Source organism: Hippocampus bargibanti, linkage group LG18 (assembly GCF_051943395.1).
Source record: "Hippocampus bargibanti isolate YZ-2025 linkage group LG18, ASM5194339v1, whole genome shotgun sequence".
Classification (NCBI taxonomy): Eukaryota; Metazoa; Chordata; class Actinopteri; order Syngnathiformes; family Syngnathidae; genus Hippocampus; species Hippocampus bargibanti.
Genome location: NC_142751.1, coordinates 3,941,329 through 3,966,039, shown reverse-complemented (window position 1 = coordinate 3,966,039; position 24,711 = coordinate 3,941,329). Strand labels below are relative to the sequence as shown.

At 44.4% G+C, this 24,711-nt stretch overlaps 2 protein-coding genes across 4 annotated transcripts in view; one reads left to right on the top strand and one right to left on the bottom strand.

Moving 5' to 3' along the window:
- The first annotated feature begins 186 nt into the window (after positions 1 to 186).
- Positions 187 to 24,256, top strand: cwc27 (CWC27 spliceosome associated cyclophilin). Its single transcript, XM_089021166.1, is given in 15 exon segments — positions 187 to 328; positions 420 to 516; positions 673 to 785; positions 941 to 1,034; positions 1,037 to 1,083; positions 1,156 to 1,254; positions 1,332 to 1,435; positions 1,533 to 1,602; positions 1,677 to 1,756; positions 1,865 to 1,895; positions 1,964 to 2,085; positions 14,286 to 14,386; positions 16,958 to 17,067; positions 17,156 to 17,265; positions 19,248 to 24,256. Coding segments are annotated over 15 exon segments (1,383 nt in total). The 5' UTR covers positions 187 to 286; the 3' UTR covers positions 19,411 to 24,256.
- Positions 24,256 to 24,711, bottom strand: part of adamts6 (ADAM metallopeptidase with thrombospondin type 1 motif, 6) — a 32,291-nt gene continuing 31,835 nt past the window's right edge. For all 3 annotated transcript variants that reach the window (XM_089021164.1, XM_089021163.1, XM_089021165.1), the window contains one exon: positions 24,256 to 24,711. In XM_089021164.1, coding sequence (XP_088877290.1) covers positions 24,602 to 24,711 — 110 coding nt within the window. In that variant the 3' untranslated portion in view covers positions 24,256 to 24,601.

Below are 24,711 nucleotides of genomic sequence, written 5' to 3'. Positions count from 1 at the left end.
GTATTCTTTTTATGTCTCAAATGCACACCCACCGATATAAGCCTTCAATCCAAGTATATGTAAAATACATACTGACACGACGAACGTTTATGTAAGAGTAAATATAGGAAAATTAAAAAGAAAACACCAAAGACAACAGTCACAATGTTGTTATCCCCCCTCACATAGGGTCGTAAACGATACGTTCTCACCTGGCAGATAGTAATTCAACTGTATCTTCTCAGATACATCGTCGTTTTGTTCAATAAAAACGTAAAGTCCTTAAAAAGTTGTGTGATTCGCTAAAATGAGCAATATATACATCCAAGAACCACCCACGAATGGAAAGGTGAGTGGACTCAAACGTGGTGAATTTAACTACAACGAGGGCCTTTTCAAACATAGTATGTTTCACTAATCAACTCAACCCGTCGTCGAAGGTCTTGTTGAAAACCTCGGCGGGTGACATTGACATCGAGCTGTGGTCCAAAGAAGCCCCGAAAGCATGTCGGAACTTTGTACAGCTGTGTATGGAAGGTAACCGCTTAACAGTTCAAGTTCGAAGTCGTTGAATTATTATAATAATACTAAGAATAAAAACAATACATTTCATTTATAAGCGCCTTTCAAAACTCTCAAGGACACGTGACACAGTTGCTTGAATACTGTCTTTCATTCTCATTTGGGGCGAAGGTTACTACGATGGAACAATATTCCACAGAGTGGTGCCTGAATTTATCATACAGGGTGGAGATCCAACTGGGACCGGAACAGGAGGGGAGTCTATCTATGGGAGGACGTTCAAGGTACCTCAAACCCACGGATGAAAATCTAACCGCGAGACTGTCACCATGACGTCACATGTTCTACCACTACCCACCCATTGGTTACAAACATGGGTATTGGCAAGTATTGCAAATGTGTGCAGCATCATGTTTGTGTCGACTGCTCCCACCCTCAGGATGAATTTCACACCAGACTCCGGTTCAATCGAAGAGGATTGGTCGCCATGGCCAATGCCGGGACACATGACAATGGGAGCCAGTTCTTCTTCACTTGGGACGTGCCGATGAGCTCAACAACAAACACACCATTTTTGCCAAAGTGAGTTTGAAACAAAGCTCTTCCTGTTTTTTGTCTCCAAACGTTTGACACTAACATAATCGCTGCTTTCAGGTGACGGGAGACACTGTATACAACATGCTCAGGTTAGCGGACGTGGAATGTGACGGCAACGAAAGACCTTTGAATCCCCACAAAATAAGAACGGCCGAGGTAAAATATTCCGCCTTATCAAATCATACGTAATTCAATTATGAGATTTCCCCCCCCCCTTTTTTTTACCATTTTAGGTACTGCACTGTCCTTTTGATGACATCGAGCCACGTGAAACGAAGAAAGCAAAGAAGGGAAAAGAAAAAGACGAAGGAAAGAAATCACAGTCAAAAGCCACAAAGTGAGTCACGTTTATTCACGATTCACATGAGCGGGTGTTTTTTTGTGAACTTGTATACCCCTAAACACAAGGATCACGATTTGTCCTTCAACTGAAGGAACTTCAGTCTGCTGTCATTCGGAGAGGAGGCTGAAGAAGACGAGGAGGTGGTCAATCAAGTTAGTCAGGTAGAGATGGCTGCTTAAAAACATTCTTTGTTTTGTTTCGGATCGGTTTTCCTCTATCTTTGGTGTTTTTCCAGAGCCTGAAAGGAAAAAGCAAAAGCAGCCACGACCTCCTGAAGGATGATCCCAGGCTGAGCTCTGTTCCAGCTGTTGAAAGGTAATTAGTATCGGCCTCATAAAATTCATATTGGGCTGGCACTGATAATAATTTGATGAAAAAAACAAGCAGGACTAATGACATTACCATCATGTTTCTTTTTTGAAGAGGAGAAAATACATCTGGAGATGAAGCAGAGGTAAATTCAAATTAAACTCGAAAGACAATCTTCAAAGATTACCCAGACATTTCGTCGCATCCTGACAGGAGGACGACAAGAGCGAGAAAATGAGCGAGCTGGTCAGAGCCAAGCTGAAGAAGGAGAAGAGTGGCGAGAAAGCCGGCGAGCCCCAAGACGAAGAGGAGCGAGGCAAGAAGAGCAGCCGCAGGTATGAGCACAGAAGTTCTATTTGACACAGAACCTACTCTCACTAGGTGTGATCTGAAAAACTGAAAAATGGACCCATTAAGAAAAAAGGAGAATGAGAGTGTGTATTCAGGGCGCTATTGATGCATTTTGACAGCCACTAGCGTAACAAATTTAGTTAAACAGCAATTAAAAACTGTTCCTTTTCCTTCAGAGGTTTTTAACTTTGGTTGTCTGCCATCTTACCTTACTGATATCGAGCCATCATCAAATTGCATTTGTTTCTGTGCGTTCCAAAGTCGTCCTTGTGTCCATAATTTGTAAAATGGCTTCAAATGACTTCTACTGAGCGCATTTTACAAAGATTCCACCGCATATAGCTATATTTTACGTTTTAAGACTCGCACTGAATATTCCGGAAGTCTTGTTTTTGAGTTGGTGATGATTCCTCACCCTACGTCACTGAAGGAACGCCCCTGACCGAAAAAAGGACACATTGTAGCAGTCCTTCCATCACGTCAATGCATCTTGCTGTACTTTGGTCTGAAAATGTCGTGTAGGACCAAAAAGAGGCAGAAAAGAGCGACAAAGCTCCATGTAAGGAATTAATCAGCCTGTGGAAACCGGCTGATTAATTCCTTACACAGCTTTGTTGCCATTTTATGCCTTTTTTGGGTGCAACATTTCCCACCCCTGATGCCTCAAAATGACACGGAATAAATTCTTTAATCGATTGCAAACATGTATGCTTTCTTCTACAGAACTATTTGAATCATATTCATAACTGGATGAGTAACAAGAACGCATATTCTCCGAATCTGAAGCCATTGTTTTGATTCTCGAGCAAGGCAAGACGTCTTGCCATGACACCACGGACATGGGGGCGCGACCTTCTGAAACTGGTCACTTCCGGTTTCAAATTGGAGTACTTTTTAGACACTTTAAGTCATTTTTATTGGTGTTTTGCATTTGGCTAAAAATATCAGCCTGCGTGTTTTGGGTATTTTAGATGCTATAAAACGTTTTTCTGATGTCAGTTAGGAAACAAAAAAAGTGACATTTTCACTCAAACCCGATCCAAAACGGGCCTTTTCCGCTCCTTGTATCATGACACTTGTATAGCAAGGTAACTCCCAGGTGGTGGCGCTGTTGATCTTCATTTTCCCCAGTGCAGCACCTCTGTTATGTTTGCCCATGTGAAACCTTGTGCAGTGCAGTTTCACATTATCTCTGGTTTCTTGTTCCAAAATAGTCATTGTTTATTTACTTTGATGTGCCATTAACCATCCCTAATTACTATACTGGGATCATTTCTAAACAGTCAATATTCTGGGACCAGGATGTGGGAGTGCTGTCAATGACGACATTGCTAACACGTAAACAATATGCCAGATCAAAGCATCTTTTTCATCATCAATATTTAACACATTACCATGCGTCCACATGTAATTTGCAGTGATTACAAAATGTCATCATTTTACCTCATGGAATTGAACGGAAATGCCATTATTGCTAGTTTACATTCACAACAGACAGTTCCCTCCCTTGTTTGTTTGCTTTCAACAACACACAGCTTTTTTTTCGGATACATTATTTTCCACCGAAAACGAGAAAGCATATGCATGGACAACAAATAAAGATGAGCGGGCGAGGCGGAGCGACTGTCGCCCTTGTCTCACTCATCTGGTCAACAGGTAGCCCTCTCAGCACAAATAATGGAACCCGCCCTTCTCATTAGCGCTAATGGGATCAACTTGTGTGTGCGTGCATGTGTGTCCGCGCGCTTGACTGACAGCCAGCTAGCAGGCCCAGTGTTGTTTATTAAACACAAGCGCGGATTGTTTTGCGACAAGAACTGTAACCCAAAACAGTAGTTTGTCTTGGCAGGGCATCACAGAGTTTGCTGCAAGGTACACTGTTAGTCCTGCACAAAGGGGGCATTGTTGTGTTTGAAGAGAAGCTGGCGGGTGGGCAGGGACAGGCGGGGTTGGAGGGATGGGGCTGCTCTATCAGGCCACCGTCCCAATACTTTGCCGCCGTCAACTGCTTCGATTTGATTCGATCTGAGGTCATATCCACTTGGAAGTTTGCTAAGTTCAGTCTCCCTCGCAGTGTCTGCTCCATGCAAGTACTGCTGAGATTTGATCCACCGTCTCTTCGTGCTTAACTCATTCGCTGTCATTCCCGAATTTATTCGGGAATTGAAAATATGACATAGAGCGCTATTGCTGAATTAGTTTGGATTTAGTGTTTTTTGTTTGAGTGCTGATAAAGCGCTGGTTAGACCTCTGGCAATTTTTTTCCCTTCCACGGGGGGGTAGCATTTTTCTTTTTTTTCCCCCATGTTAGCGCTTTGTTACAGCTTCAGCTGTTAGGTAAAGCACAATATAAACCAGTATGTATGTATTATATTGTATTTTGGACAGCCACCCCCATTTCAAGCTCATATAACCCCAGATCCACATCATTTAGGTATTAACTCTTTTTTTTCTGATGAAAGAAGAGATTCTAAGCTTTCTTAAGCTGCATTGAATGTTTATGTCGTCCTCAAACTTAATATTCTCTGGGTCCTGGAATTCGAGTAACAATGACAAAAACCCTGGCACTGGAGTGGACACATTTTTGCACATCGTCTGGTAGTCAATGAGTTAACTTCAACACCTTTTCTTAACACCAAAGACTACTTTCCTTTCAGCAAAGCCTCTGGGGCTGTCTTTGGGCATTTCACACAGAGCAGGAAAATATGGCGAGACTTTCAGGGAAGAAGTGAGGATATATTGGACAGGAAACAAAGCACAGACCAAAGGAACTCGCTAATGACAGCATGTCATGTATCTGATAATTACACCGGTTTGATGCCCTATTCATCCGCAATTGGAACTTTTAACTGTTAAGTGGCAGCAAAGTGCCTCCATATGTCTGCTCCCGCGCATCACTTCACCGTTGGCGGCCGAAGGCATTTGCACACTCGTACTCTTTTGTCTGTTTTTAATGGCTCTCCAGTTGGTTTCGCTCTCTGGTGCGGACCAAATGGAACACTTGGCTTCCAAACGCTCCCTCCCCTGCTCGCTTGTCGTCAGAATGTTTGCCATTTGCGAAATTTGCAAAATTCATGTCTTCCTTCACTCAGGCCTCCTCTCCATGGTGTCAAATTGTTTTTGCATGGACTCGTGCATGTGCATCCAGTAATTGTTCTTTTTTTATTGTGATTACTCTGGGCAATTTTTTTGGAGTTACTGACAAACTCTGGCGCCACTCTTCAGTCCATTTATGATGACTATCGTAAAAATGAGTGGAAAACATTTAAACTAGTCAATTTACAATTTTTGTCTTTTTACATGTTCGACTCGCGCTCCTAAAATCTCAGGTGATTGGCCACTGTGTTCCTAGTTGAGAATAAATAAATAAATATCATTGTCTGGAATCCCGACAATGATATTTTGGGGGAATCTATCTTCCAACTATTTTCAGGAACTCACCCATAAACTGTTTTTGTGCCCTGGCCAAAGCGCAGTCTAATCTAAAAGTTGTCCTGTTGCCCCATCTTGTGGCGTCCTGGTGTCAAGGAATTCTATGGACCCAGGAGGAAAAACCCGGGTTGCCACAGCCCAAATCCATTTAACTCATTCAGGAATTTATTTGGGAATTGAAAATATGATGTAGAGCGCCATTCCCGATTTTGTTCTTTTTTTTCTCGTATGGGTACCGACAAAGCACTGGCCAGATCTCTGGCAATGTTTTTTCTCTTCCACAAGGAGCCAGCATTTCCTTTTTTTCCATGTTAGCGCTTGGTTCCAGCTTCAGCTGTTGTTTCTGCTCTCGTGACCAATAAGAGAAGACGACCAAGTCATATGACGGGATGGGATGACTTTAGTGAGAGCTGTGGCTGACAGCAGCTGCTGTGAGAGTGCGCTCACCATGTTTTGGTTTGGCCTTAACCGTCAAATTACTTAGCCGTATTACATCATCATCCTCAACGCAAGCCACGGAGTCCTTGACGGCACGCCCTGGATCATCTACATCCAAAGTGGGTCATCAGACATAACGCCGGGCCCAGCCAGTGCCGCTGCGTCTTTACTGGCTTCGTTGGATTGCCCGCGTTCACTCACAGAGGCCTCGCGGACAACCGCCAGTTGATGCAGACTCACTCGTTGTGCGTCTGTGGAAAACCACTTGAGATAATCCAGCGCTTGGCTGCGGGATTGTGTACGTTTGGGAGCCGCCAGGTTTACTGGCCTGGCGCAACACAGCTGCGCCACATGGGTTGCTCGCTCCCCGACCAGGCTGGTTGAAAAGGCTTCCAGATATACCCGCGCCCCAAGGGGTTAAAAATGCGTAAAAATGACAGCAAAATACCCAAGACCTTGTATGGGTGATAAGAAACACGCTTTCCCCAGAGAGGACATCAATAAAACCTGGGACGCTTTGCTGTCTGGCATCAGATAGGGAGCTGGTTGGGGGGCTGTGGTGTAATATGGGGGGGGGGGGTTGTTGCAGGAGGGGGGGGGTCCTTGCGTGGCAGACAATGTTGTAAAACAGGGACCCGCGGCGGGCTGCACGTCGGTCTGGAGCGCCGTGCCGAGTCATGCAAATTCCTGCGTGGAGCTTTGGATTCCTGCTCTCCAGCTCACAGTTCACTTTGGCCCGTGCCCAAGCCGTGGAGTTGCCACCCACCCGTCCCCAGACCCCTCAGCCCGTTGGTCCGCATCACTCGCTTGGTCATGACAGGAGCCGGCCGCCACCATCCTTGCGGTCTCTGGCTGCGCGCGGCCACATAGCGAGGTGTTAAGTTTGACTTGTTTTAATAGACCTCGAACTCATTTCAACGGTGGCTTTATTTGAACAGTTGGCCTTGATTTCTCACGCGGAGCCCGTAAACCCAGAAAGCCAACAAGTCCAAAAACGTCAAGTACGCCTGCACCCATATTTCAGAAAACCATCAGGTTCTCGTGCAGTCATCGCGCGGCTATTTTAAGCTTTGTGAAAGCCCCCCGTCAGCCTCAGACCTTTGCCAGACAGCCGAGTCTTCTGGAGGTTCTGGATCACCGCCAGTATGCTTTCTTTATGAAAAGCGAAACACCCGCAGCTCTTTCTTTGACTTTCACTCCCCTTTTATCATCCCGAGAGAGGGACAGCAGCTGGACTGTATCTTGAGACGATCCGGAAGCGGGACGCATTTCAGATCTTTGTCTCTCCAGACCGTCGCGTCCTGTGGCCCTTTCATTTTGGCGAGTGTACGGTGTGAAAGCGCCATACGTTATCTCACACTGTGGCTGTCTTTGGAATTGTTGACTCATTTCCTACTCCCGCGTCACTTATGTCAAGATTATTATATACTGCAGTAGAATTTATAGGTCAGGCGTTGGTCAGTGAAGACCGCTTTTTCAACAGTATTCTGGCATGATCCCAATTTCATTAGCGCTGTCGCATAATTATAAAAGTACCGGATCAACATCAGCTGGTGGACTTTCCATAATAAATAGTCAAGTCACATCGATTTCTCCAGCCCTTAACTCATTGACTACCAGAAATGTATCTACTCCAGTACCAGGGTTTTTTTTCATTTTCACTTAACAACAGCTGAAACTGTAACAAAGTATGGACAAAAGGCAAATGCCAAAATGTGTTAGTCAAGGCTTTGCAAGTGCATGTGTTAGTCAAGGCATTGGATCAAGTAGAACTTCCTACAGTGTTTTTCGATGAAAACGATTCTTCAGCCGTCATCTGTACTTCTTTGAAGGTGTCAGATGTTTCGCTTCTCATCCAAGATGCTTCGTCAGCAAACGAAAATTTTAGCTGGTACCTCTGGCCATATATATATATATATACATATGGAAAATAAAGTCCGAACTCACCAGTGTGGTCAACTGAAGCATGAAGGGTTAAAAATAAAAAGGTTAATCACACAAATGTCGACCACAGTGGTCGACTTTTTCGGCCAATCTGCATTCTAAATCAGGGGTGTTGAAAAATAATAAATAAAACTTAGATATGTATAATGTGTGAAAACTTCACAAAACTTCTCTTCTTTTCCTTTCGGCTTCCCTTCAAGGGGTCGCCACAGCGAATCAGTAACCTCCATCTTCAGAGGTATGATATGCATGTTTGTTTTGGCCCAGCTTTTACGTCGGATGCCCTTCCTGACACAACCCTCTGTATTTATCCGGGCTTGGGACCGGCACAAGAAGACTTATGTCCCTTTGTGGCTACAGAACATGCAACTCGCTCAGTAAAAGGCTCCCAAACACAAAATGGTCATCAGCACAGCAACAATCAAACAAGCAAATATATGTTTCACCCCCCCCCCCCACCCCATCCCCCTTTCTAATTGCTGCTGTGGACTGTAAATTTCCCCATTGTGGGACGAATAAAGGTTTTCTGATTCTAAAGTACAAATGACGGCTGAAGAAACCTATTCATCGATGGGCCACTCCTGTACGACTGAGAGCTTACACAGACATATTCCTCCAGTGTTAAACATCTACCGGAAGAAGATGAAGAAAAAAAATGGAGGGTCTGGAGAAGCAGACATACGAAACAAAGGCCATTATTGTTTAGTCTGGCGATACTTCACTTATCTCAGTAGACGCTGCAGCTTACCTGAGCTTTGAGAGCATGGCAACAACACAAAAAGTGTCAGTGTTAGTTAAACATCATCAGTCCCCGAGCCGAACATCTGCAAGCCTGCGTCATCTGAGGCGGCGCGGGCCGACCCGACCTGACCGACAGTCCTCGCCTCGAAGGACCCCCGCTTGTCGGGCTATCTGCCAAGTGGGTCGGCTACGCCGGTCAAAGAGGGTGCATCCTCCCGTCCCCCCGCCAGCCTCCTCGTGTTATGCACCTTTGCTTGAAAACTTTATGTAATGACTTCACATTTGAAGAGGGGGAATATAAACAACATTTACTGGCACGGATACTGAGGTGTCATGGAGTTTAAAGACGGTATCGTATCCCAATGATCCTCTTCTCTTCACTGATGACCATTGAGAGCTCTCCCCCTCCACCCCGCAAACCACTTAAGAGAGAGGAGGAGATGTTACTCATCACTGCGAGACACATCGCTCCATAAATAATATGCGTAATGATGATATATGGTAGAAGGGGGTGACGCTGGTCAGCCTCAAATTTGTTGGGGCGTCGCATCAACTTTTCCCAGCGCAAACACAAATAGACAGACTGCACTAATATTAGTACTTATGTGGAGCGGATAAAGGATACTGTATATCACAATCAGAATCATCTTTATTGGCCACGTACATAGAACACACAAGGAATTTGTCTCTGGTAGAATACGCTGCACTAGTATCATCATAAAAAAGACATGACAGATGAGTATGGAGGACACTCATAAAGCCTAATCTAATTCCTTGATGTATATTGTACCTCTCAGGAACACGTGTGACAAAATGTGCAAAGTATCAAGCCGACAGTGGTTCCAGTTAGTACAGAGCTGGAGCTACAATAATTGTAACGGGATGCCGTTTCATGGGGTGTGCAAAATTGCAAAGATACACATTATTTGGGTTTTATTTGGGTTATATTTGGGTTACTGTTTAGAGAGTTAATGGCGACGGGGAACAAAGCTGTTCAAATGTCGGCTGGAGTTTCACGTGGATCGGGAGTGCCTGCTTGAGTAGCTGGAAGGATCCAGCTTGAGTGTGCGGAGGATCCAGTAGGATTTTTCCACGCTCTTGTCTTAATTCTTGCTGTGTACATTTTTTACATATTATCAGTCGTCTACATCATCCTTCACTGTTTGTGCATGAGGAACTTGAACAGTTCCAATCAGTACGGCCTACAACCTGATTTTTTTTTTGTCGAATACATTTGAATATTTGCAACTTTGCATGTGAATTAACAACATTATACATGCTTATGTTTATGACTTGTTTGCTAAGCTGGACAACAAGGAAGACGAGACTGATCTTTACAGGCTGGCGAGACAGAGAAACACTGATGGTAAGGACCTGCAGCAGGTTAGGGTGATTAACCCTTTCCGGACGATTGTGCCAAATTCGGTACACTAAAGATACATGCTTATAGATCGAGAAAATGAAAGGCAGCAGTTCAAGTGCCGATTGGAATTGATGCGGCACAAGTTACATGACCCTTTAAAACAGGTTATGTGCAGCTTTACCTTTAAGAGCATCAGTGACATCATCGCCTTCATGCGCAACACAACGTGCTCTCCATCTTCAAAGCACCTTCTATTTTTCGTCATGGATGAAATATCACGTAAGTATATGTTGTAACTACAGTAAAGTCTCGTTATATCGATACTCAAGGGAGTCCGAAAAAATATCGATATAACCGGGACTATCGATATATCCGACTCTGTTTGCATGTAATTTTCTCCGTGCGTGCATAGAAATAGTATCGATATAACCGGGACTATCGATATATCCGATATCGATATAACGAGACTTTACTGTATTTTATGAGCTATTCAGAAGAGGTTTACCTTGATAATGAAATGCATAAACTAACGCTAACTTGTTTATTTACCAAAAAATATTTAAAATAAGTAGTGTCCCAAATTTGGAACATTCGGCGTGCTAACGCTATTTTTATGATGATATTGTTGATCCTGACTTGGTACCCTATGCGAATAATTGTAAGTGAATGGTGCATTTTCCACTAATAGCTGTACCTCATCGCTTTGCATTCTAAATATGATTATTGAAACGGAGGACCATATGTTTTTTCTAAAATACCTATGTACTGTATATCTTTCCAGATCCTGATGAAAATGAAATAGATGACCATGTTGATGAAGACATTTTGGCATCTGACACAGTCATGACTGTTGCATTGATGAACTTCCATCACCATTCAAATACTTTCAACGGTCGAACCTCTATGCAATGCAAAATGACATCAATAAGCCCCTGCGTCTCGCCAAAGAGGAGCTTGAGAAGTGGCTGTGATTGATATTTTATTTCTCAATCTCAAAATGACCAAACTCTCAGATGCATTGGGCTTGAAAGCTATCGCCACTAACTGATTATGCTGTGGAATGTATGTCAAGGGATCGCTTCGAAATTATAAAAAGGAAATCGCATATACCAGACAACGCAAAACAAGGAACTCGGGGAAGACCAAATTATGATCCCTTGCACAAAGTAAGGCCAATGATAAATCACCTGAGACAGAAGTTTCAAGAATTACCTAAATCACAGTGTTTGTCAATTGATGAACAAATTGTACTCTATGAAGGTAGATTTATACTCAAGCAATATCTACCAAATAAACCAAAGAAACGGCGGTTCAAGTTGTTTGTGCTGGCAGGTTATGATGGCTACATGTATGACTGCATTCCATATACAGGAAAGATAGATCCAGTCAGTGACTCCAAGGTTCCCAATCTTAAAGTAAGCTCAAATGTTGTGCTCCATTTGGCTCAAAACATCCAACCAGGAAAGAATCATCGGTTGTATTTTGATAATTGGTTTACATCTATCCCCTTACTCCAACATTTGGCAACAAGAAAAATCTGGTGTTGTGGCACAGTGAGGCTCAATGGATTGGTCAGCTGAACCGCAGCTAAAAGACATTGAGGTTCTTTTCCCTTCGAAGACACAGTATTCGGTTTGACAACATAGCTCATGTTCCATATGTTGCAAAGAACCACAACAGGTGCAAGCATGGCACATGCTCGGTGAAAACTAATTTACTGCAAAATAAAATGCAATGTAAATCTTTGTTTGAATCATCACAAGGACTGCTTTGCATTATTCCATGGTTATGAGCTAATTTTCTGTATCTGTAAAGGAACTGTATTTTTATGTAAACATTTTATGTAACTATTTTATGTAAATTATGTATGTATTTTCTGTATTTTTTTAATAAAAAGCTGTCGTATGGATAAAAGTCTTTGCAGTTGCATTTGACATATGTTCCAAAAGGCACCCACACAATTGAGGTCTTTCATGATGATTGTACCAAATAAGGCACATGATCAAATTTTCTATATTATTGGAAAATAATATAAAATGAAGCTACTGGTATGTTATTATATCCATCAGTGACCATAAAAACTGAACATGTTTTGTAGAACATAATTCAGGCAGTAAAGGGTTATGGATAAAAATGGCAATGCAATAACAGGGGACTGTAGTGTGATGGAAAGATGGAAATAGTACTTTGAAGAATTTGTGAATGAGGAAAAGGAGAAGGAAGAAAGAGTAAAAGATGTGACTGTTGTGGACCAAGACATTAGCAAGGATGAAGTGAGGAGGGCGCTGAAGAGAATGAGGGGGGAAAGGCACTCGGCCTGATGGCTTACCAATCGAGGTATCAGAATACCTTTATTCGTCCCACAATGGGGAAATTTGCAGTCCACAGCAGCAATGGAAAAGGGATGGAGTTGGGGTGGGGTGAAAGGATAGAAAACAAGATATTCTAAGCATAACAAAATAAAAATGTGAACTGTATACTGTGCAAATGTAAATGTGCAAAACCGTTCCATAAGAGAAAAAAAAAACTGTAGATAGTGCATAATCAAGAAATGCATTTTGATATATTGCAACAACCCATATTTACAAGTGTCCAGTTTATTTATTTATTTTTTCTCATATGTGATCATTGAGAATTGTGAAGCCTGACAGCAGTCGGTAGGAACGAGCGGCGGTACCTCTCCTCCTTGCAGCGCGGGTGTAATAGTCTCTGGCTAAAGGAGCTACCAAGTGCTGTCAGGGTGGGTATGGAAGTGTCTAGGAGAGGTGGCAGTGGTGTTCTTGACTGGGTTGTTCAACAACATCTTAGATGGTGAGCAGATACCTGAAGAATGGCGACGGAGTGTATTGGTGCCTATTTTTAAGAACAAGGGAAATGTGCAGAGTTGTAGTAACTACAGAGGAACAAAGTTGATGAGCGATACAATGAAATTATGGAAAAGGGTAGTTGAAGCTCGACTAAGAGCAGAAGTGAACATGTGTGAGCAGCAGTATGGCTTCATGCCAAAAAAAGAGTACGGCAGATGCAGTGTTCGCTTTAAGAATGCTAATCGAGAATTACAGCGAAGGTCAGAAGGAATTGCATTGTGTCTTTGTAGATCTGGAGAAAGCGTATGACAGGGTGCCCAGAGAAAAGCTGCGGTATAGCATGAGGAAGTCTGGAGCGACAGAAAAGTGTCAGAGCGGTACAAGACACGTATCATGACTGTAAGACAGTTGTGAGATGTGCTGCAGGTGTGACAGAGGAATTCAAGGTGGAGGTGGGACTCCACCAGGGGTCAGCTCTGAGCCCCATCTTGTTCGCTCTGGTGATGGACAGGCTGAAAGACAATGTTAGACAAGAATCTCCTTGTACCATGATGTTTGCAGATGACATTGTGATCTGTCGCGAGAGCAGGGAACAGGTTGGGGAGAAACTAAAGATGTGGAGGTACGCCTTGGAAAGGAGAGGAATGAAGATCCGTCGCAGCAAGACGGAATATATGTGTGTGAATGAGAGGGATCCAAGTACAAGAGTGATGCTACAGGGAGAAGAGATAAAGAAGGTGGAGGATTTTAACTACTTGGGGTCAACTGTCCAGAGCAATGGAGAGTGTGGAAAAGAGGTGAAGAAGCGTGTCCAGGCAGGCTGGAACGGCTCGAGAAAAATGTCAGGTGTGATGTGTGATAGAAGGGTTTCAGCTAGGATGAACGGAAAGGTGTATACAACGGTGGTGAGACCAGTCATGACAGTGCCACTGAAGAAAAGACAGGAAGCAGAGCTGGAGGTAGCAGAGATGAAGATGTTGAGGTTTTCTTTGGGAGTGACCAGGTTGGATTGGATCAGGAGTGAGTTTATCAAAGGGACAACTCATAGAGGCTTTGGAAAGAAAGTCAGAGAGGCCAGACTGAGATGGTTTGGACATTTCCAGAGGAGAGAGAGTGACTATATCGGAACAACGATAGATGGAGGACACTGATTCGCTGTGGCGACCCCTGAAGGAAAAAGCCGAAAGGATAAGAAGTTACATGCTTATGTTTATGATTACTGCGTGCGGCAAGGACATAATGACTTTGGTCTGCTGACCTTGCTTCATAACAGATCTCCATTTTCGACTGCTTATGGCATCGTCATCGTCAAACAATTTTTTCTGGGTGATTTATGAGGTTGCGTAAAACCATTTTTAATTGTTTGGGGGGGGCATTCAAATGAAGCCTAGCGCCACCGGGTATGGACGGTTCTGCCAAATCATCTCCTTTATTCAGTTGTTTGTTTCTCCCTCCCCAGCCAAGAGTTGCGCAAGGAAGTCCGCCAATTGAAGAAGGAGCTGAAGGCGTTGAAGCAAAGAGAAGATGGCCCAAAGCCCGCCACGGATGAAGTCAAGGAGGGTATGTGGGCCATGTTTCTTCACTCCTATTATTTTGTTTTGTTTTTTTGTTTTCTAAATAGAAGGCACATTTTACTGGTGTTTTAAAAGCGCCTCCAGCAAACTCTCAGCATTCTGAGAGCGGGGTGGTCTGCGCCGCATTCTCGACTAATGGTCACGAAGAAAGCTTCTGATTGCGTCAGTTCCTTGCAGATGGCTATTGTTATCTCCGACAAGCTTGTGCATTCTTCTCGCAGAAAATTACATTTGAAAAAAAAGAGGTGAATACACAAATCTGCGGGTGCCTTAGCTGCAGGACACGGCCCCCCCCAGCCCCCTTTTTGGCGAGCTTTGTCACTTTCCTCCTGGGGACAAAATTTACTGTAAATCCACCCGATGAAATTGTTGCATGTCACGGGCCGCTGGCCGCAACATGTCTGTCGAGGATCTGTAAATTTTGTCTTCACTGGAGAGACCGTGCCTGCCCTCTTAAATCACGCTCCTGCCTTCTCGTCAGACATCCAAGCTCCTGACTTCACTCACAGGGTAGTGAGAGAGGGGGGGCACTTTGCATTGGCACAAAAATATTTGAGGGCTGCAATAAATGATGACTGCGCCACTCATTGTTCTCGCATAAGTCATTGAAAAATCATCAGGCCTTTAAAGTGTCAAAAAAAAACAAAAGAAGTTACAAAATCTCCCCCTGCGCTCCAAACCCCAAATATTTGACTGAAGCAGCAAAATCAAGCATAGAGCTGACGACCAAAGGAATGTTTTGTATCTTGGCACCAGCTGGTGTTGTAAAGCTCCAGATGGGATGGACCCCGACGACCGTATGCGGGCCGCAAGATCGTCCGCCCTCACCGACGAAACCGGCAACGTTGTTAGAGCGAATGCAAAAAAAAACCACATAAAATACCTAAAATTAACGGAAAAAATCGTGCACGAAATGAAATAAAAACAAAAGTGCTGTAAAATCATAAACTGTGGCTAACTGCGATGACATTCTCATAACTGTCATTTTGGATTGATGATCGTTTCAGAGATTGGCATCGCGACGCTTGTCAAAAATAGATTATCTTATAAAAGACTGGTTGCGACAACACGAAGCATCTTGAGAGACATGGTTTTTGTCATTGTCACTGAAATTGCAGGGCCCACAGAATATTGACTTTAAGGGCAACATAAACATTTAATTCAGTGTTACTTAGACTCTTCTTTCTTCAGAACAAAAGAGTTAATTCCTAAATTACATCGGTCTGGAATTATCTGAGCTTGAGATGAGGGCAGCTGTCCAAAATACAATGAAATACATACACATAATAGTTGTATTAAGCACTCTGACGAAGACGGAAGTAGACACCGAAACATGTCAGGTATTTGAACACCGACAATACAATCTGTAAGATAAGAATCTGTTTTGAATCAATACATACACGTTGGTTTATATAGCGCTTTAACAATAGCTGAAGCTAGAACAAAGCGCTAACATGGAAAAAAGACAAATGCTGCCCCCTTGTGGAAGGGGGAAAAACATTGACAGAGGTCTGACCAGTGCTTTATCAGCACCTGCGGCAAGAAAAACCAAAACCCGAACATATTCGGGAATTGCGCTCCACGTCACACTTCAATTCCCGAATAAATTTGGGAATGGCAGTGAATGAGTGAAAAATCCTCGTGTAAGTGCAAAATATTTTTGTCTACGTCGTGATAAATCATCCCCCCTTGACCACAAACCTGACAACGAAGCATTGGACTGCCGCAAGCTCGCTCGCCAGACGTGGAGCTGGCTTTGCTGTGGTTTGTATTAGCTCATTTGTTTGTTAGTGCAGCAAAACAACCAGCATGGCCATAGACGTCCATCATGCGCGCCACGCAACAAAACATCACATCACTCTACGTCTTTAGCCAGCCAGACCGAACTGTCTGCTTGTTCAGTGACCTCACGTCGGGAGTTTCACACCAGACATTGACGCCGGAGGTGGGGTGGAAAAAAAAATATTCTCAGCGGCATTTAGTACACAACACTTTTTTGTTGTGTTGGGTTTTACAGACGGGTGTGCGATTCCTGAGCCAGTCACAAAAAGTAACTCATTCGCTGCCATTCCCGAATTTATTCGGGAATAGAAAAGTGTGCCGTGGAGCGCCATTCCCGAATTTGTTTGGGTTTTGTTTTTTTCTTGCGAGGGGTGCTGATAAAGCCCTGATCAGGTCTCTGGCAATGTTTTTCCCTTCCACGAGGGGCGAGCATTCACTTTTTTCCATGTTAGCCCTTTATTAACAGCCTCGTCTGTTGTTTAAAGCGCTATATAAATCAATATGTATTGTATTTTGCACATTTGCCCTCATTGCTCAGATAACTCCAGACCCATATCACTTAGGAATTAACTCTTTTTTTTCTGATGAAAGAAGATAGTGTAAGGTTTCTTACGCTGAATTGAATATTTATGTAGTTCTAAAACTCAATATTCTGTGGGTCCTGCAATTTGAGTGACAATGACATCATGTTATCATCCACATTTTCTGGCTTTCCACTTGTCAAGGCTGGCTGAGGCTGGCATGCGCACATACTCTAAATTTGCATCTTTCTCAGAGAGCAAAATGCCGACCAGCGAGGCCGTGGCCGAGTATCTCGAGGAGAGGAAGAAGTACGAGGAGCAGAGGAAAGACAAGCGCAAGAAAGGCTCAGGCAGAGAACAACAGGTAAAGGATACTGACACGTATGAACCAAAACTCGCGGTGGATTTTGGAAAAGAACCCCTGCCATGGTAACGTTGCCTTTCCTCAACAGACGATGGAGCTGCTCAATCGTTTCAAGTCCAAGCTGTCGACGGCCATCAGCGAAGCCCCCGAGGAGGAGCAGGAGGTGGAAGAGTTGGCCGAGGACGATGACAAAGGATGGTGAGCGTTCTTTTCAAAATGGGCTCGCAGGGGCGCCTTTTTATTGCTCTCATTTCGCCGTAATGCTTCGCTGCAGAAGAAACTAGTCAGCCGTGAAGGCAAGCACGCGCAGTGAAACTGCCGAGTCAGCTCACCCATGGCATCACTCATAAGACCTTCACAAAAAAAGTTTCCAGACACTCATAAAGTCAGAAGGATAATGAGGCCCCACTCATTCTGTATATCTTGATCACGTTGACTTCATCATACTTCAATTTGGCAACAAAAAAAATAAGTGGAGGACGTGGGTCTAAAGGGTGTTTTTGTCGCTGGCACCTGCTCGCTTTCACCACACAATCCCCCAATAAAACATCGGCGACGGCGCATCCAGCCTTTCCCTCGCTTATAGGCATGTCAAAGTTCAGGCGGTACGTACAGTATGTGCACGCGTCAGCTCGCTGCCGCCAGGAAATGGCTCTTGACGCTCTGTTCTGCTCTCATATTCTGTTTTTCAACGCAGATCTTAAGAGCAAGTCCAGTTTGAAATGAATACCATGTGTGTGAATGAGAGATTTAGAATAACACAATCTGTTGTTGCCATTAGTCTCCAGGAGTGTGTGTGTGTGTGTGTGTGTGTGTGTGTGTGTGTGTGTGTGTGTGTGTGTGTGTGTGTGTGTGTGTGTGTGTGTGTGTGTGTGTGTGTGTGTGTGTGTGTGTGTGTGTGCGTGTGTGCGTGCGTGTGTGTGTGTGTGTGTGTGTGTGTGTGTGTGTGTGAGCGGACGGTTATTGGGGGAAGGTAATGAATTTGAGAGAAGCCTTGGTTGGTAGACACCTCGCCGCACTGCCCCCGCCAGGTATAGCAAAGACTCAGGGAGGTGGTGGTGGTTAGCCCTCACGTTCCTGGAAAAACAGCAGTGGGTAACGTGTGCCACTGCAGGAGCTGTACACTCCGAATGTGGGTTACAACAGGTCAGACACTGGAAGTCAAGTCTGGGACAGAGGAGGTAAACTATTCCATCTGTGTCGCCCCCCCCCCCCCCCCCCCCCCCCCCCCCAACGCTGCCTCGACTTTGACGAAAAACCCACCTCCCCACCCCGCCAGAGTGAACAAGGCCAGAAAAATAAACAGCAGAGGCTTCTGTTAGCTTTGCATCACAGCCTCCGTCTCGCCGTAGCCCCCTCTCTCGCAGACGTCCACAAGACGCAGTCGAGTTGGATGTCGTATGGAAAAATGGAGCCCTTTGAAAATGGAACCTGGCGAATCTTGTGTGGGATTTAGAAATCGGCCACACTTTAGGCTCAGGGTTAATCGGGGTTAAGCTTTTAATGGAAACTGTGGCAGCCGCAAATGATTTGTCATTGATGCTTAGATTTGTTTACATTTGATGGTTTTGAACACTTTAGAGCCTAATTGGGCAGCAGTCCATATTCTCTCAGGGTCTTTTTCACCAAGTTCCTGCAACCTCATACTAACCCCAGATAACATAGTGACCTCTTGATCTGATCAATTAAAAGATGTTTGCTTGTCTTTAGGGGTACATTTTATTTTGCATTTTAAGCTCTTGTAAAGCATCTTTGAGTGTGATGGAAAGCGCTTTTTTTATAAAAAAAAATATTTTTGTTATTTTTATTCAAATCCCCAATATGTTTCCTCTGTACAAATGACAGTGACATTACACTTGTATATTGTAAATTTTAATGGACAAATGAAGCTTCATGAAGCAGATGGCGAAGCAGCGGAAGTGTAATTAATTTCCATTGCACAAGCGTTCAACATATCTTTAAACCAAGAGTTTGAGCATGAAAAAAATGCACAAAAACTGTTTTGTTGGATCAATTTTGCAATGTTAAATGTATCAACAGTCATTTGAGGAATGAATTCTGGCTCACCTCATATTTGCTAAATTAGTAATCTAAACCAGCTATCTCACCCGTGAGAATTTATGCTACAAAAATGACCCGGCAAACTTTTTCACCTGCTCTCCCATCTACACCTAATCTAGGCTCGGCCACGTGCTGCAGTTTGACGAGCAGTCCCGCAAAGTCAAAGATGCTAACATGCAGGACGAGGACACCTTTGAGATCTATGACCCGCGGAACCCCGTCAATAAGCGGCGGCGGGAGGAGAGTAAAAAGATCATGAGGGAGAAGAAAGCCAAGAGGTGAGCTCATTGGGGGGCCAGAGGGGCCATAAACTCGGGTCTTGTTCCAACCTGACCCCGTCTTTGTGAAGCGATTCCCAAACCAATAGATTCAGGCTGCCGATGGGACACTGGTGGACATTTGCGTAGGAGTCAGTAGACTATATTTGTTTTTGTGACAATAAACTGGATCGACGTGCGATTGATCACAGACAAATTATTAGTTTTTGCCCTTTTTCTCTTACTCTGTGCGTGTGTCACCAGAAGCTGCATTTGGCAAGCATGCCATTTATTTTATTTTTTATTACGTTTTAACCGCACTTCTGGGATTAAGCTTAAACATCCACGTGGAACAGGAAGCAGAGTAAATGTTGCACTATCCGCCGCTAATCTAAAACAGGTGTCACCGAGGCACCGGTGTGCAAATCGGGATGTGATAGGACATGCCTACCCACGCGGGTGTGTCATTGACATTCGGATGGATCGATCACATAATCAATGCCGTGTATTCATGATGACTGTTACCTTGCAGAAAAAAAATGACAAAGTCACTGAATGTCGTAAAGTCGGGAAAGTTGATGTCATCCATTGTTGGATGTTCAAGTGATGAATATTTAGCAATTTAATTTTACTGTACATTGTTCTTTGTCACACAAAAGCAACAAAAGCGAACATGGCCTCCTGTAAAGCATCAAGTTATGTTGTTGCGGTCATGAAGCCCCCCGTTTCCCCCTTATATTCTCACCTCGGTGGTCTTAATTGCTAGCAAGTCTCTCCAGACCGTGCTGCCGATGTGAGAAAGCACAGGTGAAAGTTTCCGGATGGATTCAGATGCTGTCAGGTTGAACCTGTGGGATCAAAGCCCTGCTGGGACAACACATGATCCAGCCGACATGTTTTTCTCGAAATGGAAGTGGACTGTGACTTAAACAAAATGGCTTTGGGCATATTGGCCTGTCATTTTTTTGTGTCGGAATATTGCCCCAAAGTCCCGGATCAAGCTTCAGGATGTTTTATGCATGCCTACATGTAGTTGTGCGTCATGATCCACGATATGGATCATTTTTCAGCATTTTTTGGCCACGACATTCACCAAGGAGACTGTGATGAGCGGTTGCGTGTTTTTGGCATTCACGAATATGCCAGCACTGTTTTTGATTGGGAGGAATGTCAGTGCCATTTGACTGTCATCATTGGACAGCTCTGAAAAGGTGGTGGTGTTGGACAGTCTGCAACTGGATGGATGCATGGCTTGAGGAGCCATGAGAAGAAAGGAGCGTTGATGCGTATGTGGAACTGTCACTGCTTGGAATTGAAGCGGATTGACGTGGGACAGGAGATGTGAGGCAGTCTCTTTTTGTCCATGGCTGCTACAGCTTTGTGTTTGCTTTCAACATTTACCTTGCAGCAGATGTGCACATTTCACCATGACCTCCCCGATCCACTGGTGAAAAGGACGCTCTCTCCTCTTTTATCTAGAACTGCTTCATGCAACAGAGTGTGCAGAAGGTGCTTGATATTGAATGACTGTCTATGTCTTTTGTGTTGTGTCACATTTTTTTCATTATTTTGACTTCAAGATGGTGCCGCGAGACTGCCTTTGCAGCAGCTTCTGTATGTGAAATGTTAATTTCTCCACTGCGAGGCTAATAAAGGCTATTCCAATCAATTTCTAAATTGTCCATCTTGCGCCTTCTTTTGTACACATTGGGTTCAGCGACTTCAAGGTTGCCATCAAAGCCAAGACTGGACGTCCTCCTGGATGTCATGAATGAAGGACACAACCACCAAGTGGGACAGAAGCAGCACGTACCAAAAGCCTTCATTACCATTTGTCCTCATTAGCTGCCAGTCGTTACTAGGAGGAGATGCTCGTAATTCACCCGTGATGAATTTAGTGCTCTTCTCTCCTTGCTTGCTCAGAAGGACCTTGGAACCGAACGGCATCCCCTCCTCGTCACTCTTAAGTCCTAAGTGATTGACTATCGATTCGTTCTGAATGTAATCCACTTACCTGCAGCCCGTGGGGGTGACACGACGATCAGCATAAGGTCGGAACCGAGACAAGGAAGATGAGGTCTCCAAGCAACAGTGACCAACCTTGACTGAAGAAGCGCCGCAAATTTGACCACCGTGTTTCTTGTCTGGATTTAAATTGAGTGTGCTGTACACTGATGTTAGCAATTGCTTCACACTTCTTATTTCCGACGTCACAAAAGCTCTTGTACTAAAATCCTCCTATTTGTGAAGTCATCCCAGCCCCAAACATTCTCTTCACATCTTTGACACCTTCCCCAAGACTCCCGGTGGGAACTTTCCCCTCTGAGGCTTTCATCTGGGTGGGCGGCGCTCCACCATGGCCCTCAGCTGTGGGAAAAATCTTTGGCGGGGCTTACTAGCACCGAGCCCCAAGCAGACCTCCGCAGATACCAGGTGCCGGAGTTGCGACCTTCCTATTCCGGGCCAGCATTCCATCCTGTCAGTCTGCCCACCCCCGGGCCCACTCGCAACCGAACCGAATGGCATGCTCTGTGTCCGAGTACACCATCTGGAGCTCCTCGCCCTGCTGTGCTTTGCTCAAGCGCTCAAGTGTCCGCAACACTCTGCGCTTTCATCGCAGAGCGCTTGATTATAGACAGAGCTGTGGTTAGCTCTGATGATTAGCGCCTTGTTGTTATTCTTGTTGTTAGGGCCTCACACACTGAGACGTGTCAGCACATTACAACAAAAAGCAGACATGGGCAGCGATTTCTGATTAGCGCACTGCGGGAAATGAAAGTGACAAAATTGTTGAATTCTTTGTTCATTTTCCTGTGCTAGTGATATAGCGATAGGCAGACCTTCATTCAAAGATCTTCCATTTGATGGCGGAAGGTAGCGGCAATCTGAGTAAGGTGTTCTGAAGAACATGAGATTTACAGTCAAGGACTAAGTTTTAGAGTTTACAAAATAGGGAATGAATGTACTTGACAGTGTAGCTAACTAATCATTGGCGGGCCAAAAAAATCCTAAAGGACTCCTACCTCTCGTAGGTGGAATCAGAGGGCATAGCGGTGGAAAGCCTCAACCGGTGCGTGGGTGTGAAATGTAACACCCAACATTGCCTTCTTGTGCCCCTTGTTGTGTTGAAAGCCATTGTCGCTGTCCCAAAAGCACTATATAGCTCACACCGAGCTGCGCGCTATTGCTTCATTGTGTGAAAGTGTGTGAAACGGTCCGGTCCCCCGCTTTGGTGTACTCTGTGTGATAAGCACCAGCTGAAAAATCCTGGCGCGCACTTCTTGCAGTGCCTTCTAACCCACCCCACTTCTCCCTCATTGCGACGCTAAAATGTTTTGCATGCTGTGAAAATAGACGTAGCCGTGAGCCAATGCAATAAATTAACCTCTCGTTTACATTTTGAAGAAAAGGGGCGGGGGTGTAACAGTGTAGCATCATCAACACTTCATAAAAAATACACAAAACTCGTCACATGATACTTTTCATTGTCTTTTTTCATTGTCTTTTTTAGTATGTAAGGAAATGAACATTCAAATAGTTCACAGCAACGAGTACCTTTTTTATTGATTTCTTTTTGAAAGTCTGAGCCGCTTTGAATCCAAACACTCTCCCGCTGTCCCTTTTTTTTGACGGCCTCTTTCAAGGAATGACGTTTATGTCGGCTACCAAAAAGTAGCAGCAGCAGCAATAACAAAAAAAATCCGATATGAAGTTTTGCTTTCCTGAGCCAGCAGTAATGGCTTGTTAGTGATGGGATGCAAATGTCCTGTCATTTTGTTTTTTTGCTTTACAATACTACAACAAATACAGTGTGAGGTACAAACAACATGACAAGAACACGACCAGCATTTACCACAATTAGCACCACAAGCACCATCTTGAACTTTTTTTTCCTCATTGAACTGAAACCAGCCCAAAATATTTAATATTATGCTACAGATATTCAGTGCCCCATCAAACCGGAAGGTAGGAAGCCCCGAATGAAACAAAACAAAGCAATTCAGAAAATGAATAATTGAATTTGACACCACTCCCCCGTCTGTATGCTGTGAATGCTAATGATGACCCCCCCCCTCCCCTGGTTAGACCCGTGACACTTTTTTTTAAGTCAACCAGGTGGAGTTGCACTCTGATGTACATGGGAAATTTTATCGAGCTGACGCTAATGCGAGACAAGGCTTTGTTGTGAATGAAATAAGCACCAAATTGATACAAAGCCTCAGTTTTCATGTAGTTGTATCTAACGCGAGCCTAGCTTTGGTTCACATTGGTCAAGATCTCTTCACAGGTCCTGTAAAACTTTATTGCTAGTCTGTTTCAAGATAACGTGACCTAAATGGTCAATTAGGTCACGGGGTGACAAAAAAATCAACTTTAACAGCGCTGGGATGGAATGCAATCAAACTGGGAAAGTTGCGAGGCCAGGTGTTAATTATGCTAATTTAGCATATAGATCCAAGTGCGGTGTTAACCTTCCCCCCACTCCAAAAAAGTCTCTCAACAAAACACTCCTTCAGGGTGAATCTTTCACTGTGAATTGAAAACAACATAAAAAAAACGCAGATTCTCTTCCTGGGGGTTCAAAACTGTCACGATAAAGTTCAGTGATGTCTTTTTAAACGCCAATTCATCGAGAGTGTCGATCATGAGTCTTGCACGCAGATTAGCCGGCTGAACGTTAGCAAGCAAGGCAGCCTTGAGGTGGTTGGGTGGGGGTTGCTGGAGCGGATAGACAATGGCTGCGTTGAAGACAGTTGGCTATGATGTGACCCTTGGGTAATAAATACACAGTTACGCTGATGACCGAGGGCGGAGTTTGCTCTGCGCCGTCCTTGGCTGTTTAGTATCCCCCCCGCCCCCCCCCAAAAAAAGTGCAGCCAAGCCAAAAGTCTGCCCGTTGACAGCGTTTGTCGCCTGTCCATCCGTCCCTCCTCTGTCAGCCAGGTGTCCAGCACTTTGGATCAAACAGCAACTCGGAGGAGGACACAACAATGATACGGGGAATTATTATTATTATTATAATAAAATAACTTCACCAACCGATCTCCTCTGAGCTCCACTTCACAGAAGTGAACAGTTTTTGTGTCAGCCCGATGGCTGAGCAGTGGTCTGGCTCCGCGAAATGTCGACTTGTAGTTTTTGGGTGCTCCGGAATTGTGGTCGGTGTTGGCACTCCTTTCCTGGCTCGCGGGCCTCTTCGGTTTTTGCGTTGCCGCTCAGTGGCCCTGACACGTCTTGCAACACATCTGACGGAAGTAGGCCCGACTGCAGAACTTGAACTTGAGTACTAGTGGGCAGTAGGCCACTTTGTTGACATCTTTGCACT